The sequence below is a fragment of the Chelonus insularis genome, unplaced genomic scaffold (genome assembly GCF_013357705.1).
Source record: "Chelonus insularis isolate UGA/USDA-ARS -01 unplaced genomic scaffold, ASM1335770v1 contig_35_pilon, whole genome shotgun sequence".
Classification (NCBI taxonomy): Eukaryota; Metazoa; Arthropoda; class Insecta; order Hymenoptera; family Braconidae; genus Chelonus; species Chelonus insularis.
Genome location: NW_023276524.1, coordinates 1,636,917 through 1,655,793, shown reverse-complemented (window position 1 = coordinate 1,655,793; position 18,877 = coordinate 1,636,917). Strand labels below are relative to the sequence as shown.

Genomic DNA, 18,877 nt, shown 5'->3' with positions numbered 1-18,877 from the left:
AATACTTTCAGCTTGTTTACGATTTGCTTTTTTCAGTAAACGTAATCGATCTGACTCATGCAGTTCAATTGTTTCATTCAATTCTTCTTTCAGACGTTTACGATGTTCTTGTGATGATTCAATATGTTGCTCTACTTGAACATTAATGATTTTGATTCTTTCTCTATTTTCTTCAACAATTCTTCTTAAATTTGCTACAGTTTCGCGTAACAGACGTAATTCTATTTCAATAAATTTTTTTAAAATTGTAATCTTTTTTTCAATTACTCCTAATGATGTTGCATCATTCAAATCTACTGGTTCAGCGAGATTACACAATCTCTTATTATCCATGTCAAACTGTTGATCCACAGTTAATTTGAATCCTTCACCAGGAGGCCCACGAACAGCACTTTTCACAATATCTTTCGCTAATTGTCGTCCAAAAACGTCAACACTCATTTTTAAACCTCTCACTTCAAAAGTTCTTCAAAGAATGAGTAGCTGTGTAGAATACATCAGATTAATAAATGATTTCAGCTTCACGCAATTCCTCTAAAATTGATAAAATTTCGTTAGTATGACTGAAATTTCCAGCAGTTTGAGATGCAATAAGTAAACGAAGTCGATCTACAAGTTCATTGGGATCATCCCAATAAATATAATCGGTAGGATGATTTTGTTTATGTTTAATCATATATTGTGGTAAACTTTCTCCACTTTTTGGTATATATTTACTGATTATGTCGGTGAATTTTTTTAAATTCTTATCTACTCTGATACTTCTGTCAGGAAGATAATGCTTTCGATAGGCGTTTGTCATACTGATAATTCTGCCATAAGTGTTTTCATCTTCTTTTGTTATTTTTGATTGATCAGGTGAATTCATAAATAATAATTCCAATAGACCAGAAGTAGTATTGTATTTTCTATCACCAATATAAATAAAATTATTGTCGAACCTGACTTCAGAATCACCCATCATCAGTCGATTACCTTTTAACTTTCGTATGCCATACTTTGTATCTAATTCTTTGGACAAGAGCTTAGAATCGAACATCTTCAAATACCTTACTACAGGTATGTCTTTAATAGGAGTACTTTGATGGGTAATTGTTGCTGTTGTATAAGAATCATCATCAGTTATTTCATAATCAGGTGTAAGGCTTTCTTGTTTGCTTTCAACTTCTTCTTTAGGCTCTTCTTTAGGTTCTTCTTTTTTTATTTTTATTTCTTGAGGTTCCTCTTTAATAAGTGTTTTATCAGCTAATTGTTTAAGAGGAGTCACCATAGGTTTAAATATTTCACTCATGGTTTGTTGAGTCATATCTCTTCCAAGTTTAATCAACTTATGCTTTTGGCGTATTGCATCACTAACTTTTGCTATTTGATGCAATATTTTTTTTCTTGTTGCAGCTTCGTAGTTTTCATGTTGACACTTTGACAATCACATACATAATGTACAATTTAATGTATTCACGGTGAATTTATACTTATAAAGCAATCAAATCCTCTTCTATATCGCCCATTATTAAGATCACTGTCTTTATCAATTACCAAGAAGCCATATTTATCATTATTCCAGCACATTGAACATATATCTCGAAAATGAGAATAAGTCATGTCAGTATTTACATGATCATCGTAAATGTGTTTTAGATTCATGTCATCTTGCCTGAAAAGTACAAGAAAGTTTGTATTGTCACGCACCAAATGTTTAGGAATTCGTGCATAAGTTTGACAAAGATAGAAGCAGTCAATATCTCTATGTCGTCCCATACAAAAATAGGTTCGCATATTATCTTGTTTTTCGCATGCTACGTCATCGAAAATCATAATTGAGTTGGGTTTTGCTTCATCCGGTTTTACCACTTCCTCATGCTCATTAAAAGCATAAAATTTAATACCTTCAATTGGTTCAATTATTTTTTTTAAAAACTGATATTTAGGTTGGTTAAATGATTTTGAATACAAATAAATATTTTCAAATCGTAGGCCATTTGGATGTACAATAAGTGCTAAAAGAGTATTTGTCTTTCCACAATTTGATGGACCACAAATAACACCACGGACACTATTTGGTAAAAGTTGTCCGTGACGTTTGATATTTGTGTCTCGTGATAGGTCAAAGTTAATTACAGGCAACTTAATGTCTTGTTGATTGAAACTTCATCTTGATGTAGAATGACATTCTAGCTATAAATTTACATCTTTTATAGGTGTCGAGTTAGTCGTTCTTGAACAATGATAGTGCAAAGACGTATCAAAAAACGAGGTGCTGGTATTGTTAACACACTTATAAACAAATTGCCATTTGAACTTCATATACCAGGATATCATTATTGTGGTCCAGGAACTAAATTGAAGGAGAGATTAGCACGTGGAGATCCAGGAATCAATCCATTGGACGCTGCTTGTAAAGAACACGATATTGCATATTCGCAAAATCGAGATAACATTAAAGCTAGAAACGCAGCTGATAGAATACTTGCTGAAAAATCTATGAAACGTGTTTTTGCGAGAGACGCAGATATTGCTGAACGAATTGCTGCTTTAGGAATTTCCAACGTCATGAAAGTTAAATCAAAATTGGGAATGGGTTTGAAAGAAAAAAACAAAAAGGACAAGGGAGTTAAACATTTGCGAAAAGTTGTTAATTCAGCAAAGCTTATGTTAAATTCCAGTTCAGATCCTATTAAATCTGCATTAGCTGCTGCACGAAAGACTGTTCGCGATGCTGGTGGAAAGAAAAAAATCAAAGTTCCACGTATTATACCAATGCCGCCAAAAGTGGGAGGTATTTTACCTCTTATACCTCTATTTGCAGGTTTAAGTGCAGTTGGTGCTGTAGCAGGTGGCGCTGCTGGCATTGCGAAAGCAATTAATGATGCTAGAGACGCCAAACGTCAATTAGAAGAAGCTAAACGACATAACGAGAAAATGGAAGCAATAGCTTTGGGTAAAGGTCTACGTCTAAAACCGCACAAGAGAGGATTAGGATTGTATTTGAAACCGGTAAAAAAAAACTTTTAAATTTACCCCATCGTGCACTGACTGATATTGAACTTCAAAAATATGCAAAAATCATGAAAATACCCTTTTTTCGTGGTGTTTTTATGCGAAATGATCTTCCAAAATCTTCACCGTGGAAAAATGAATCAGCAATTATTAATCTCGATGATAAAACTGGACCTGGAACTCATTGGGTGGCATATAAAAAACGTGGTAATAAAGTTATATATTATGACAGTTTTGGCAATTTGCAGCCACCACATGAGCTTATGAAATATCTTAATGTTGATAAAATACTGTACAATCATGAAAAACATCAAGATTACAGTACAGATAATTGCGGACACTTGTGTTTAAAATTTTTACGTAGAAAAGTATAAAAGTAATATGCACTTTCCAATAAGCATCAGTCATGGATGATTCACTCACGTTAACATTGTCTGGACAAACGTCCATTCTAGAAGCGTTTTATTTTCCGCCAATTGAATTATCATCATCTAAAAAATATACCCTAGGACTTGTGGAATTGTTAACCTTCAATTCCATTCCAAATATTGATAACGGCAATAATAAATTTTATTATACACTCAATGGTGAAGATAAAAGTATTAAAATACCCACAGGAAGCTATGAAATTGAAGACATTGAAAATTATTTGAAGAAAGCTGATACTCAATTATCAATTTCTATTAAGCCCAATAATAATGAACTACACAGTGAAGTTTACAGTGAAAATGCAACAATAAATTTCAAACCGCATGATTCTATTGGTAGTTTGTTGGGCTTTAGTCCACGAGTTATTTTTCCAAAATTGACTCACACATCAGATTTACCAGTATCTATCTTGAAAATTAATGCATTAAGGATTGAATGTAATATTACTACAGGAGCATACATGAATAATCAGTTGGTACATACGATTCACGAATTTTTCCCATCAGTTCCACCAGGATATAAGATCATTGAAGTTCCATCAAACGTCATTTATCTTCCAATCACCGTACAGACAATACATAATTTACAACTGTGCATTGTTGATCAAGACGGTCAATTGGTTAATTTACGTGGTGAAACTGTAACAATACGTTTACATTTGAAATCAGTCACGTAATGGGGATTGTTTATAAACCAATAGTAGGGGGAAGCTATAAAACTAACATATCATGCCTGAATCCCATCAGTCATCGAAGAAAATTCAAACGATTAACTTATCAAAATCGATTATTCCTACAAAGTCTGGGACTAAAAATACGCAAAAGTGCAACAAAATTAAAGTGAAAGTGTGTTGTCTTGCATGTCTTTTACCATGGAAGAAGAAAAATTAGCAATAAGCAAAGGTGTCATATTTGATGAGTCTATTGCACACATTGAGGTGCATGCTCATCAACCATATGCATCTACAACATATAATAATAATGATGAGATACATATCTCAGTTCAACATCAAGATTTATGTCTGTTGCCAAGCAAAAGTTCCCTTCATATTATGGGGAAATTTACAAAATCTAACGGAAATGCAGTAGCAGCAACATCAAGATTCGTTAATATGGCCGTATGCTATTTATTTGAAGAAATACGATATAAATTGAATGGTGTTGAGATTGATCGAAATAAAAATGTTGGTCTTACAAGTCTCATGAAGGGATATCTATCTCTTCATCCAGGTCAAAAAAATTATTTAGATAATGCAGGTTGGGTAACTGATAATGAAAGATTATTTAATGATAATGGATACTTTGATGTTTCGATACCGTTACATATGCTATTGGGATTTGCTGAAGATTATCATCGCATAATTGTCAATGCCAAACATGAATTAATACTTACTCGTTCAAATACCGATCTTAATGCAATTGTACAAGCTACAGCGGAACCTGAAGAGACGATTACGCTTATAAAAATTGAATGGATCATTCCTTATATCACTGTTGCAGACATGAAAAAGGTAGAATTGTTAAGTTACATTGCAAAAGACCCACCGATTCCAGTGAGTTTCAGATCATGGGAATTATATGAATATCCAATGCTGCCGAACACAACCAAACACGTATGGGTCGTAAAAACATCAACTCAATTGGAAAAGCCCCGCTATGTTATATTAGGATTTCAAACTGCACGCAAAAATGATGCTACAAAAGATGCAAGTCATTTCGATCATTGTGATTTAAGGGATGTAAAACTTTTCCTCAATTCACAATGCTATCCATATGGCAACATGAATCTTGACATAAGTCACAATCAATTTGCCTTATTATATGATATGTATAGAGATTTCCAAACATCATATTATGATAAAGAAGCAGAACCTCTACTCACGAAAAAAAAATTTATAGATATAGCACCACTCGTTGTAATTGATTGTTCTAAACAAAATGAATCCTTAAAATCAGGACCAGTTGATGTTCGACTGGAATTTGAATCATCAAAAGCTTTTCCTGCTAACACATCAGCCTATTGTTTGATCTTACATGATCGAATAATAGAGTATAAACCTTTAAGTGCGCAAATGAGAAAACTAACATAAAATATTGTAAAAAATATACATATTATATAATTATGATTATATTATTCATGTATTAATCAAATTTTTTTTTGCTATAAATAAATTGTGTACACGAAAAAGATTACTGTTTTCATTCATTTATTTCCAAAAAAAAATCTGATAGTTGGTAGCGCAAATTTTGAGAGAATATCAATACATTGACAAAACTTTGAAAAAAAAATCAGTTATTTTTGCTGATAGTGAAATTTTAATCGCGGTTGGTAAAAAATCGGTATTATCATTGAAGATAATTCATCGAGGTTGGTAAAAAAAAAATCGCTGCCGATAATTTATCAGTGTCGATAACTTATCGCGGTCGGTAACTTATCGTCAAAGTTATCGCGGTCGGTAATTAGTGCGGATCAGAACCCACTTTTTTTGACTTGGCCGGTATTGCAGAGTGATCCAGAACCGGCCCTGCTTATCTACTTTTGAAAAAATGTCTGTAATAAATAATCGACGGTTGCAAAGAGTACCACCACTAGCCGTCACATCTATTGATGGCCCTGAGAGTTTCCCTGGTTGTTAACTCCATTGTTGGGCTGAGGGTTAATTTGATTTGATTGCAAGCTATGACAAGAACATGGTTGTCGGCATGTAAGTGTTTGAGCTCCCCATTTCAAATGATTTCTACAAATTCCAGAAGGATTATTAGCATTAGGTGCTCTTTGTTGATTATTTTGAGGTTGTGAAGAATTGCTGAGAGATCTGTGATGCGATCTGCTTCGTGATCTATATGGGTAAACATGACCATGCATGGTATCCATCTTGTTTGCAAGAAGTTTTATCTGTTCTTCTAGTTTATTAAATTTATCGTCACAGTCTTCATGAGACGATTCAGAAACTGCAGCTACGTTACTTCCACTTTGTCTTGGAGTAATCTCTATTATTTTATCAGCAAGTTAAGCTAAATTTTCATTATCCATGTTTTGGGCGACTGCCAAAACCATTTGTACGTCCTTTGGGAGACGATCCATCCAGAGAGTCTTGATGAAAGATGCATTATGTGCATTGTTGGATAAACGACACATTTCTGCATAAAGTTCTGAAGGTCGTTTGTTTTCTAAATTAATTCCTGAAACCAGAGCCCTAAAATTACTTTCTTGTGAAGTTACGTAGTAACTGATTAACGCATCTTTGATAGCTTGATATTTCTTGTCAGTGGGAGGGTTTGTGACAAGCATCTCTATAGCTGCAAGGTGTTCTTGGCCCAAATTACAAACAATAGCTTTAAATTTGTCATTATCGCTGAGTCCTGGTTTATTGGCGAAAGCAATTTCAACTGTCGTAAACCATAACTTGACATTTTGCAGGCCAAAATGGAGGTATATCATTTTTTTCAATCTTGTCGATCGGTTGAGCATATCTTGAATACGGTAAATGGCCTTGAGGTAGTCCAGGAATTTGCTATTGGTAACCTGTATGTTGATATCCATAACCTGGCATTTGCTGAGTATAACCTACTGCACCAAATGGTGACAGACCTGGCTGAGAAATAGGCTGATGTCCTGAAGCAGAAGTTGAAGGTGAGATATGATCAGATGAAGTAGTTTTAGTCTGAAATGGCGATGCTGCATCTCCCGATGCTGGTCCATCAGCTGTGTGTTGATGTGTTGTTTGGTCTGAAGCACCTGTTACTGGAGGTACGAGAGCTTGTGCAACAAATTGAGGAGATAAAATTGGCATGTTTGGATCTCTGCCACCCGAGGCTAAATCTTAATTGGTACTTGATAATAGATCTTGATCATGAGACTGTTCTTCAGCCGGTGGCTGGTGCAAGTCAGAATGGCGTAGGTTAGGCATTAAATTATTCCGTTTACTCAGCTTAAAAATTAAATTATTAGCAATCTGAGGTATCTCTTAACTCCCTTCACTCATCCTCATTCTCACTTGTGGTCGTCTTACATTTGACTGACGCGCCGCCACTCCTTTAAAAGCGCTAACAACATTCAAATCGTATAAAAACAAAGAACAATATTCACTAAGACTAATTTCCAACATTCCCTCCCCCCTTGAACACTTCAATTTTGAGCGTTATATGGTAATGGACACAATTTAGTAATCAGACGGGTGTATTTGCCATCCGGAGTACGAATCTTCATACCTCTTACCCCGGCATCTGGACCTGGGTAAATCTACACTATTCTGGCTAGAATCCATTTAAAAGGTGGAAAATTCTCGTCTTTAACCAATACTAGATCATTAGCCGTAGAATTTGTACTCTCGGTTACCCATTTGGTCAAAGGACCACTAAAATTTATTCCAACATTACTAAAAGCAGGTGCTGAGTCAACTCTATCGGCAGGAAGTGCCAAACCATTTTTTAGCTAATATGTCAATCGAAGCTGAGATGATGTAACTTGAGTGCCTGAATGCGACATCTTTTTATGTTTCAATTTTATTAATTATCTAATAGTGTGATTATGTGTGATATGTTAGCTTCGATCAATCTACGATTAAACCTCAACAATCCACCTTTATTAATAAATAAAGTGAACGATCATAAAGAAGAAGTATTAAGAACCTGACCTTTAGCTTTTAAAGCCTGCATTTCAACAAAAAAAATTTTTTTTTGAATTCAGGCTGAGATTAAATTTAAGGAATTTTTTAACTCCACAACAGTTAAGGTTCCCCCTGATTTGTCTGTTTTTCTTCGAGTAATATTGATAAAACGCAAAACGTATGCCATGGCTCTCTGCAAACAAGAAAAGTTAGAGAAACGTTCCCAGTCTACTTACGATTTTAATTTTAAGGTATTGAAAAAAACCTTCCTTTCTTCTAGAAGCGAATCTAGCACATCCCAAGTTCCTTGAACTATTGGAATTTCCCATCTTTTGTCACACAGAAACTCAGGACCGTGCCACCATAAGATTAAGTCTATTTCTTTTCTAGATATAATGTCTCTAAACACCATAGCAGCTGGATTCTCAGAAGAACCTACGTGTCTCCAACTACAACCTATAGTTAATTCTCGAATCACAGAGACCCTGCAGGCATCGAAGGTTTGCCATTCAGAAGATGTAGTAGCTAACCAACATAACACTATTTGGGAATCGGTCTACATTGTCATACTCTGGATTTCAATCGAGACGATAGATTTTTCTCTAGTCGTGACTCTCGAAAAAAGTAACGCGCTACATAGTTCTAAGCAAAGAAGCGTCACAGCCTTTACAGGGGCTATCCGTAACTTTGAACCAATTAACTCGGAAGAAATTTTTCCATTTGAGTAAAGGACTCGCAAATAAAGACAACAAGCATAAGCCATGATCAAAGCATCAGAAAACCCATGCACTTCAACCTCTCGAACTCGAATTTTCTCGAACAAGGATCTTGTCATTTGAACTTGTAAGTTAGAGGATTTACCCACAAAGGCTTTCCATCTCCGAGCTTATTCGTCTGATATCAACTCATTCCAATCGATGTTGGAGGGATATGTCTGATATCAACTCATTCCAATCGATTCCAAGGGATCAAAGATTTTAGCGATTTAAGCAAGAACGAATCTTTTAGTGAACCTGTTGCTTTCTTTAGAGTAACTGGATTCATTGGAACACCATTTATAAAGCTTAAGAAAGTTTATCTGGTAAGGTAGATATCGAGAGCAATTGTCATGGTAGGTATTTTTTCTAATGTTAATGTCGAATATATTAAAAAAAAATTTTGACTCAGTGTGTACTAGCGTTAATCAATCCCAAGTAGTCTTATACAATCTGGCAATGTTGCATTATTTTCTAGATACTAAGAGAGAAGAACGACGTCTTTCGTCTCTGTCGGGAACTCGTCCGACAATACATAGAGATTTAACATCTTAGTTTTGATAATTCGAAGAAATATAAATTCAGATTAATAAAATGTCAAAAATAATAAGATATAAGGAAAAATTCATGAAAAAAAAGAAGTGGAGAAAAGGTTAAAAGCATTAGCAGCAATGTCTGCAGCAAAAAAACCGTCTCACATACAAGATATAACTAACGGTAGACGTGTTGTTGAAATCCCTGAACTGGCTGAAAATTCAACGTGTACTTTTTGTGAGAAAGATATTCATTTACAAAATATTATAAGTGAGAGATGACTTGGATAAAATTCTATTTTCAAAATACTCTGTGACAAATGTATGAACTTTTATGACGTTGCAACAGGAAAATTTCATAAATTCCACAATTGGAGTAAACGTAGTGATGTGAATGCAAAAACTGTTCTAGGTAAGCTGATAAATTGTTTATGATGGCTTTTATACATTAACTCTTTCCATATCTTATTGCATTATTTTTTGTAAATGTAATACACATTCATAATATAACTGAAATGTAATTAAGAGAACATTGAAATCAATCCACCACAAATTTCGTTGGGTCTATTGATCTCGATTTTAGTATACCCTAATAAGAAAATGAAGTATCATGTATTCATCAATTCCGTGTATATGTTATAACGTCATTTTTCTACCCCCATAAAAGGGTATACTCTATAACGCACCTTCCTTCAAGTGGGAATCCTGATTAGAACTATCCCTGGAAGACTAATACTACTTTACCTAGGGCGCCAAGTTATTTTTATTCACCGGAACAACTAAACTGGCATAACTTACAACTAATTTAAACTTAAATCTAAACTCAATATCTCAACTTACTAACTAACTCAAAATCTACACAATATCTCAAAATCTCAATACTTAAAACTAAATCTCAAACTTATATCTAACTTAACGAAGATGGTTCTACAAAAATCAGGATCCTCCTGAACAGGGCATGTCCTGGCCCTCAGTTGCGTAGGTTGTGGAGAGGGGTCGTGTCCGGCCAACAAAATAAAATTAAACAAAAGAAATAATCGAAATAAGAGACCAAATGAAATAAACTAACTGACGGACTGGGTTGAAGGTCCCCAAACTACCAGAAATAAACTAACAAGTTCAACATATTCTTTTAACTCTCAAATTTATTATAACAATTTTTCTCAATTAAGTTTTCTTAACAATTACTAAAACTCAAAGCATTATTATCTTAATTCTCTTGATCAACAAATCAATTACGTTATAACAATCTTCAAAATGAATTAACTAAAACTCTGACTTGTTACAATCCTGGAGCTCAAATAAACCTTACCTACTAACTAAAGAATATTTCTCAACAAAATGTTTCTCAATAAATCGTAACTTAGAATTCTAAACTCATAAACGGAATATTTTAGTTTTCCATAATAAACAAATCTTTAAATCAAATCAACTAAACTAAATCATACCTTCTTTATCAAAATCTGCAATTAAGCTTAAACTAACGAGTACAAGAGCAAACCAAGCCTCACGGATTTTCTTTTATTCAACAAAATAATTTTAACTAACTACAAATTTACCTCTTAACCCATTACAAATCTATTCTTAATAACTCACAAATTGTGCAGAGAGCTTTCGATACTGTAGTTTTTGCCAAACTCGGTCCTGGTGGTCTTGAACGTCCTTCAATTTGAATTGAAGATCCTTTCTGATCTCTATTTTGCTTCCTGGAGTCTTCTCTGCTCTTCTCTCCCAACAAGATGGTAATACTTGACTCTCCATGGACACAGCATGCCATCGACTAACTAGGAGCTCAGTCCGCAATCCACACTCCAAAATATTCTCAAATCTCGTTCTTCAATTTCTTTCTTCTCTTCATTTTCTTCTCCCTCTACTCCAAAACGTCTATAATTTGTCGAATCACATTTTTTATTAGTGGTTATCTTCACGTGACTTCTCCCAGATTTTCATATGGAGGGGTCACTTAAAACTAATGTGCACCAACGTAATCCTTATTCCAAAACTTAATATCTAAACTCAAAAACGGCCTCTTCCATACTGCCATCTTCTTCTTGGAGTCCCATTTTACTAGCAACAGCCTCGTGACTATAACCCTTAGAGCTAGGACGTCTCCCAGCATGGGAAAACTGCAGGGTGACACGTTGCTTTCGGTCTTCTGCTCCACTACAGTCTCCCAACTCTCCTCCCAACAGTCCATGTGGTTGACAGATTTACTTGTTGATCTCAACTCTGCTTTACTTGGGTTATTGAGACTTTATCCACTAAATTTAATTACTAAATGAATCCATTAGCCTTGGTTTACATTACTTATAATTAATAAATTAATAAATCAATACATATCAATAAGAACTTATAAATACCTATCCTACGCCACAAAATACGAATAAAGATTATAATTTGGCCTAAAATACGCAGAAATAAATTTACATAATTACAATGACTCATGACTTTAAATAAAATTAAAAAAACAATAAATTAATTAAATTCTTTGGCGTAGGGAAAAAAAAATTATGATAAATAAAACACTTAAAAATATGCACAATTGGACGATAAAAATCAAGGTAATTGCTCAAATGAGCTTCAGATAAAAAATTTTACTTTCTAAATCATTACTGGAACACTCTAACTTGGCTATTATCAGCCTTAAATAGTTAATAAGCAATTCTAGAGCTGACAATGGGACGTTATTGAAAAACAACGTCACAATGTAAATAATCAATAATCAAAAATTATAATAATCTATTAAAAAATATTACTATTATTATACTATATATTATATATTACCAGTATTAAAATATACTTAATATTAACTAATTTATGTTGAGGTTTATGGACAACGAACCAGAAACGTATATCTAGAGTAGCGGTAGATACTCGGCGCCATGTCACCTGCACTTTTGCCCCTTACCCAACTATTACCCTTCGTCCAACTAGCGCGCTCTCGCGGCTCACAATTACAGTGCCGAGTAACACGCTACTCTATACTGAAAAGTTCGCGCGTGACGTCACGACGCAATCTTCAATTGTAAATATCTCGATAACTAATTAATATTACGAGATAAATTTTAATATACGATCAATTATAGTCATTAGCTTTCATTTGATTCTGTTGAGAAAATCTCAACTTTTGAATTAACCTAACCGTTTAAGGTTAGGGATGATTGTGCCGGAACAGAGCAAACGGAAGTCAGGTTTTATAAAAAATATATAATCTTTATTTTGAGCACTAACAGGTACACAATATACACTGAATGACCGTTTGTCAATGAATACAAGAAATAAATGTCTTTAGAAATCACTAAATGTCAATTGTAATTACTGAATGTGAATTGAATGTCTAAAAAATACTCAACTTGGTGTGTTCAGTATTATTGACCTCCCACACGAGCTCAGCACGCTTCTCAAGTTGAGCAAGAATATGATTGTGCACGTGGCGTTAGCCTATCAATGCAATGCAAAATGAATTTACTGTAACTTCGTGAATTTACTATGAAATGTCCTGAACTGTTAGTTGATTTTGATTGTAGAATGAAAATTGAATATTTCTGGTGGTTCAGAATAGCGCTAGCACTAATGATTGACTTAAAACTTCAAGATTGTCTGAAAAGAATGTGAATGGCGTGTAGACGTGAACGAGAACAGAGAAAGAACGGCGACAGGAACTTCATTAGTCAAAAGGGACACTGAAAATTAGTCGAATGATTGACTAAATTAAGAATTATTGATTATTTAGTCGATTGGTTATCGACCCAGTCCCAAGATGGCCGCCGAAGTTCCTGTCAGCTGGCAAATTCAAAATTGAGAATTAATTAATTCTCAACAGATTCCAAAATCAGTTTCATTCATTGAGTACTTATCGAGATACAGAATAGGCCACGCCCCTAATTCCGTATCTCACACATTTCAGTTCGATTTCTAGCATCTTCTTTGTCAGTCTTACCTAAATGCCATCTAACGCGGACCTCTTTCTCGTGGCCACAATTTTTCTACGATATATATAGGTATACTCCCGATACGTACATGAGCGAATGAACGGTTTACTTTCAACAAGACATTATTTGGAGCTAAAAACATAATTAATAACTATTTTAGCTATTTTCGATGCTACATAGGTGTATTTCCTGCTTGTCTATTATTCTGCGAAGCCCGTTTTTCGTTCTTTTAAGACAGAAAAAAGTTCAATTTGAAAATGTCTCATTGAAATAGCAAAAAAGATGTACTTTCAATAAGACATTATTTGGAGCTGAAAACATAATTGATAACTATTTCAGCTATTTCCGATGCTACATAGGTCTATTTCCTGCTTGTTTATTATTCTTTGTATGGTAGTGATCCGAACACTAGTATCAGATGGTTAAATGTTTCAATGTTCAGAAATAGAATAGTTAAAAAATATTCAAAAATAAAAAATTTAAATCCTGATTCTGAAGACATATTCTGTGCCTCTATTATTGATGACCATTACCCTCAACGCCCTACAGCGTTAGAAGATTTATCATTTTTTAATTATGCAACTTGGTATGATATTGTAAAAAAAAACCTGTAAGAGAAAAAAACGTTGAAATCTATCAAGTTGGGGTCACTTTGTACGTGAAAAAACGATCCAAGCCTTTCTTGATAAATCACTATGAATTCAATGAAAGCACTGAACCCGAAAAATATTATTACGCTTTACTTTTGTTATATAAGCCATGGAGAGATATTAATAAATTAAAAGATAATCATGATACTTATACTGAGTCATTTATTGCCAATTTAGAGAATTTAGAACAAGCTGAAAAATATCATGAAAAATGTACGGAATTGCGAAAAGGAATCGATTCCATGAACGAAAAAATCGATAAACATTTACAAAATATTACAGAATCAAAATCTAGTCAGCTGAAATCTGCGATAAATAATAATAGTAACGGAGATGTGCAAAAACTCGATCAATCAGTTGAATATTCGCAAATTATAAATAATGATGGTAAAGATGTGATAGACATTGCATTATCAAATCTTATCTCTGCTTTGAATGAAGATCAACTTCGTGTGTTTGAGAAAGTTAAACATACTCTCCAATCGAAAGATTCTATTCTACGTTTATATGTAAGTGGAGCTGGTGGAACTGGAAAGAGTTTCTTAATTGATGTTATAAAACATTGGATTAAAAATGAAATGAAAAAGAAAGTACTAGTTACTGCACCAACCGGAATTGCAGCGTTTAATGTTAACGGTATCATGATATACAAAGCATTTCAACTTCCAGTTGAACACGGTCACGCATTTCAATATTATCAGTTATCTGATAACGCATTAAAAGTATTACGTATAGAATTGACTGATATTGTATTAGTTATTATCGATGAAATATCAATGGTATCTAATTTTGTTTTACTCTACATTCATCTGAGATTGATGGAAATTTTTAATACTATAAATGAAGCTGATGGTTGGTTTGGAAAAATACACATTCTCGTATTTGGTGATTTACTTCAACTTCCACCTGTTAGAGAAGATCCAGCCTTTATAGATTTATCATCTAAGAGTGTAGAAAAACTTTTAGGTTCACTTGGCAATTATAATCTTTGGAAAAATTTATTTAGTTATGATAAATTAATTATCAATATGAGACAAAAAACAGATCTTGAACATAGTGATTTACTTGCTCGTTTGCGAGTTGCTGGTACAACTTCTGATGATATTAAAGTATTAGAACAACAAAAAACCGTCATCCATCATTCGAATTTAAATTTCGATGATAGAATAAAACAATTGTCTAATTATATTACTAACTTACCTGATGATACTGTCTGTTTGTTACCTACATGCCGTCAATGTGATATTCTTCATTCCACTATGTTGGAAAACATCTTAACAAAAGAACTCATACTGGTAGCTGAGAACAGTATTGATTGCACAAAGCAATTAATTAATAAAGTAGGAAAAATCTTAAAAAAGTTAGAAAATGATGATACTCGAACCGCTGGACTTGCCAAAATAATAAGAGTTAAAATAGGAGCGAAAATCATGATACAGCGTAATATTGATGTAAGTATTGGTCTTGTAAACGGTACAATTGGAACAATTGATTTATACCTAAAACAGAATTTTTAAAATAATGAGTTAATCAAATAGTTATAAACATATTCACAAATAATATATTTTGTGTGAAATTACTGATTAGTTTTATGTTGTGCAGTAGAAGTACCATAGAAGTAAGTACCAACTGAAAAGATTTTTATTAGTAGAAAAGTGAGTATTCTACAATACTTTGAATGTTTCATGACTATACTTTATATTTAAACAAGTTATTGGACGAAAAAAATATATTGTATTTTGTTCAACATGAAGAATACTGTGCAATAAATGATAAAAACTTGACAAATTAGTTGGGTTTCTTATTCTAGTAGCGTAATATGTATTAGTTAATATTAATGTTAGAAACGATGGAAAAAATCGATTTATTGAAATCGAGACTCTTTCTTGTGATTTGACATAATTATTTGATAACATGATAAGTTCATAGATCATAAACACATGATATATAATAATGATGGTATGCGACTTTGGTAATGTACCGGTTGCATTAGTATGACAAAAATCGTCAATAATGTTAGGAACTGCACTTTAACTGGGTACTTGGTATACAAACTACACTATTATTAACTTCCCATTAGGAAGTTATTGTAATTGGGTCGATTGGTGAAATTTGAATTTTCATTAAATCGCTACGTTTCAAGATATTTGCAAGCATACTGACATATTTTGAGAATGTATGTATGTATGTATGTATGTATAGACGTCAGCATTTTTTTCATTTTCGATATCTTAAGAATGGATCAAGATATTAACTTCAACCACTATTAATTCGAAAGATATTATTATAAAGAAGATCTGAAAGAAATTCAAACGAATTCGATCGAGCCGTTTTTTTATAACAAAATAACTAATAAAAAAATGATAAGATTAGCCATTTAAAATACTTCTAAGCCGAACAATGACAATTTGATTTGAAAATTGAGTCGATATTGACTAGTCATTTTTGTCCACAACCAAATATGACTCTTAACAATAACGCATTGTTTATAACAATATGAATTTGTTATCAATAATTGAAAATTGTATTTATCGATTAACTGATGCGTGTATCACATGGATTTGGGAGCTTTCAACAAAATAATATGATTAATGATGAGATATGACCTTAAACAATCACGTATTGCATATAACAATATAAATTTGTTATAAACAATTGAAAATTTATTACTTACTACATAACGTTGGTCCATTTTCACAATTTTCCTTAAAAGTTCTATAAGCTGGGCTTTATTACTCATCGAATGAGTTTTATAAATTACTAGCTGTATCCCGCAACTTTGTCTGTGTTGGATTTTTTTAATCATTGCAAATAGTACTGCTTCGTAAAAATTGATTCACAAAAATTAAGGACTACATGATACTTACAGTTGATCTGAGTAAAGAACTATTGTTTCATGATTAATGCTAGATTATTCTGTTGTATTGGTTAGTTTTGTACGTTAATAAGTTATGATTTAATAGTTGTAATGAACTATTCAAGATACGTAATTCTTGTGGAATAAAAAAAAAAAATTCTTCATGTGTTTATTGAAGGTATTAATCTTCTATTATCACTAAGTGAACAGATTATACGTTGATTTGGGTTTTTAAAAGATATGTATTGTTTTGCACAGACTAATAGACATTCCATTTTTTTTTAACATAGATAATGTTTCTTTTGCTTTTAATTGCTTACGTATTGGTATTATCATCTGTCTGGCGACACCTGTACGACAGAAATCGAAAAACGCAGTCCGGCTAAATCATAGAATATGGCAACAAACACTCAAAGATAAAAGATGTTGGAGCTAAATTAGTAAATCGAAGTCCTATTTTAGAAAAAGCTGGTTTAGTTCCTAATTTAGTGCTGACGAATGTGTATCATATTATATTTAATTGCGTTTGCACAAGAAAATTATTTGCTATGAGCACGTGTATATGCGGTGGCCATCATGCCCCGACGCTAAGCAACAGCGTCAAACATTGCTGTGTGATATACGTGACTTGTAGCATCAAATATATGTCTATCTCTTTTCTATGCTTTCATGTTTTGCTGTGTTGTTGCGCTCTCACTTCCACAGCAGAACATAAAGACAGAGTTCTGTTTACCCATTTGCGAGAGTGTCAGCAAATCCATTAATGTTCATCGGGGCAAGTATCAACTTGCTGAAGGCGTTCCAATCGGCTGCTTTGACATTGAACCGTCGGATCGCCTTCGCGTAAGTTTCTCCTTGCATTCCGCTTTGACCAAACTGGATTCCGATCACCAAGTGATTTGACCCCTGAACCCACTTTTTTCCAACTGATTATTTGCTTAAGCACTGTGACAGTTTCTGAGTCGCTACGGTCACATCTGTATGTTGGACCTTCTTCGATTTTATTAAGAAGTCCTAAACCAATCTCAGTAAAGAAATTTGCAACCACTTTCCCTCTGGTGTCGAAATCTGGTGACTACAAAGGACATTGGGCGTTTGTATCCGTGCAGATAAGAACATGCCTTTCAGAGTTGTCAAGACTTTCCTTGGGTGTTCAGTATGAACTTCAATTTAATCTTTATGTTGGAAGTAACGTGAAATAGCATAAAATGAATAACCAAGCCATTCACTGAAAGCACACGTGCAGTGTACATGACTAAGTTCATCGATATAGAGTATTTTAAGAAGAGGATTAACTACGACAATAGCCGATTTCGGTTTTTTCCGTTTAAGAGTTTTTTCAGTGACAAGAGCTTGGCTAAATCATCTAACTGCGTAACTTCGTGAACCGGCATTCGTGGAGTAGGGCCCCTGTAAAAATAGTACGTCCAGTTTCGTTTCTTTGTTGTTTTGTGATTCACATGCTGTAAGGTTTCAATTGGTTGTTTTGTTATTATTATTGATAATACCAATTTTATAATTATTAATGTTGATGTCGGCTGCCTCTGCGAAAACCCGTCGCCGAGCCTTAGCTACTGCTTTTCATTGCAAAAGGTCAAAAAATACCGTTTCTTTGCTTATTATGTGAGGGCCGGAAAAGCCGCACATTTTAGGTTAGGCGAGGCTTACTGAGCTTTGCTTAATCGAGCATCCAGTCAAGTTACGAACATAAAACATTCTTTAGTCTGAGTAAAATTATATCGCGACGCGCTGTAGGGACGGACCGATCGCGATCGCATGCACGTGGCCAGGTTTAGGGACCAGCTGTTAGCGGGAGTGCCAAAAGGCAACGTGTGCGAGGCCAACCAGACACCCCTTCGAACGTTTCGGGTCTCAGCGGACGCTGAGATGTCCAACTACCAGGGTCGTCTTTTTAATCCATTCTGGTTGTTAGTGTGGATTCCAGTTGTCCCTGGCAGCCTTTCTGGCCTCACGCGTAAATAATGGCCCCGCTGCAAACTCCGAATGGGGCCGGTTTTCCTTGCGGATATTTTGTTAAGTACGCTTGATTCCATATTTGCTTATGTTACCTCGAGAGCGGCAGTCCCTATGGTATGTGTTACATCGAGATAGGTA

General features: G+C 34.0%; 1 protein-coding gene across 1 annotated transcript; it reads left to right on the top strand.

Annotated features, from left to right (window-relative positions):
* The first annotated feature begins 8,430 nt into the window (after positions 1–8,430).
* Positions 8,431–15,422, top strand: LOC118067049 (ATP-dependent DNA helicase PIF1-like). Its single transcript, XM_035083577.1, has 3 exons — positions 8,431–8,535; positions 14,013–15,200; positions 15,267–15,422. The coding sequence occupies exons 1-3, from the start codon at positions 8,431–8,433 to the stop codon at positions 15,420–15,422; spliced, it is 1,449 nt and encodes a 482-aa protein (XP_034939468.1).
* Positions 15,423–18,877: the final 3,455 nt, after the last annotated feature.

Bases quoted from the DNA above. Each gene is read 5' to 3' on its own strand.
- LOC118067049 (XM_035083577.1), top strand. From the start codon at position 8,431: ATGTCTCTAAACACCATAGCAGCTGGATTCTCAGAAGAACCTACGTGT. The intron at 8,536-14,012 runs GTTTGCCATTCA...TTGTTATATAAG, and splicing joins AGACCCTGCAGGCATCGAAG to CCATGGAGAGATATTAATAA. The intron at 15,201-15,266 runs GTAGCTGAGAAC...ATCTTAAAAAAG, and splicing joins TAACAAAAGAACTCATACTG to TTAGAAAATGATGATACTCG.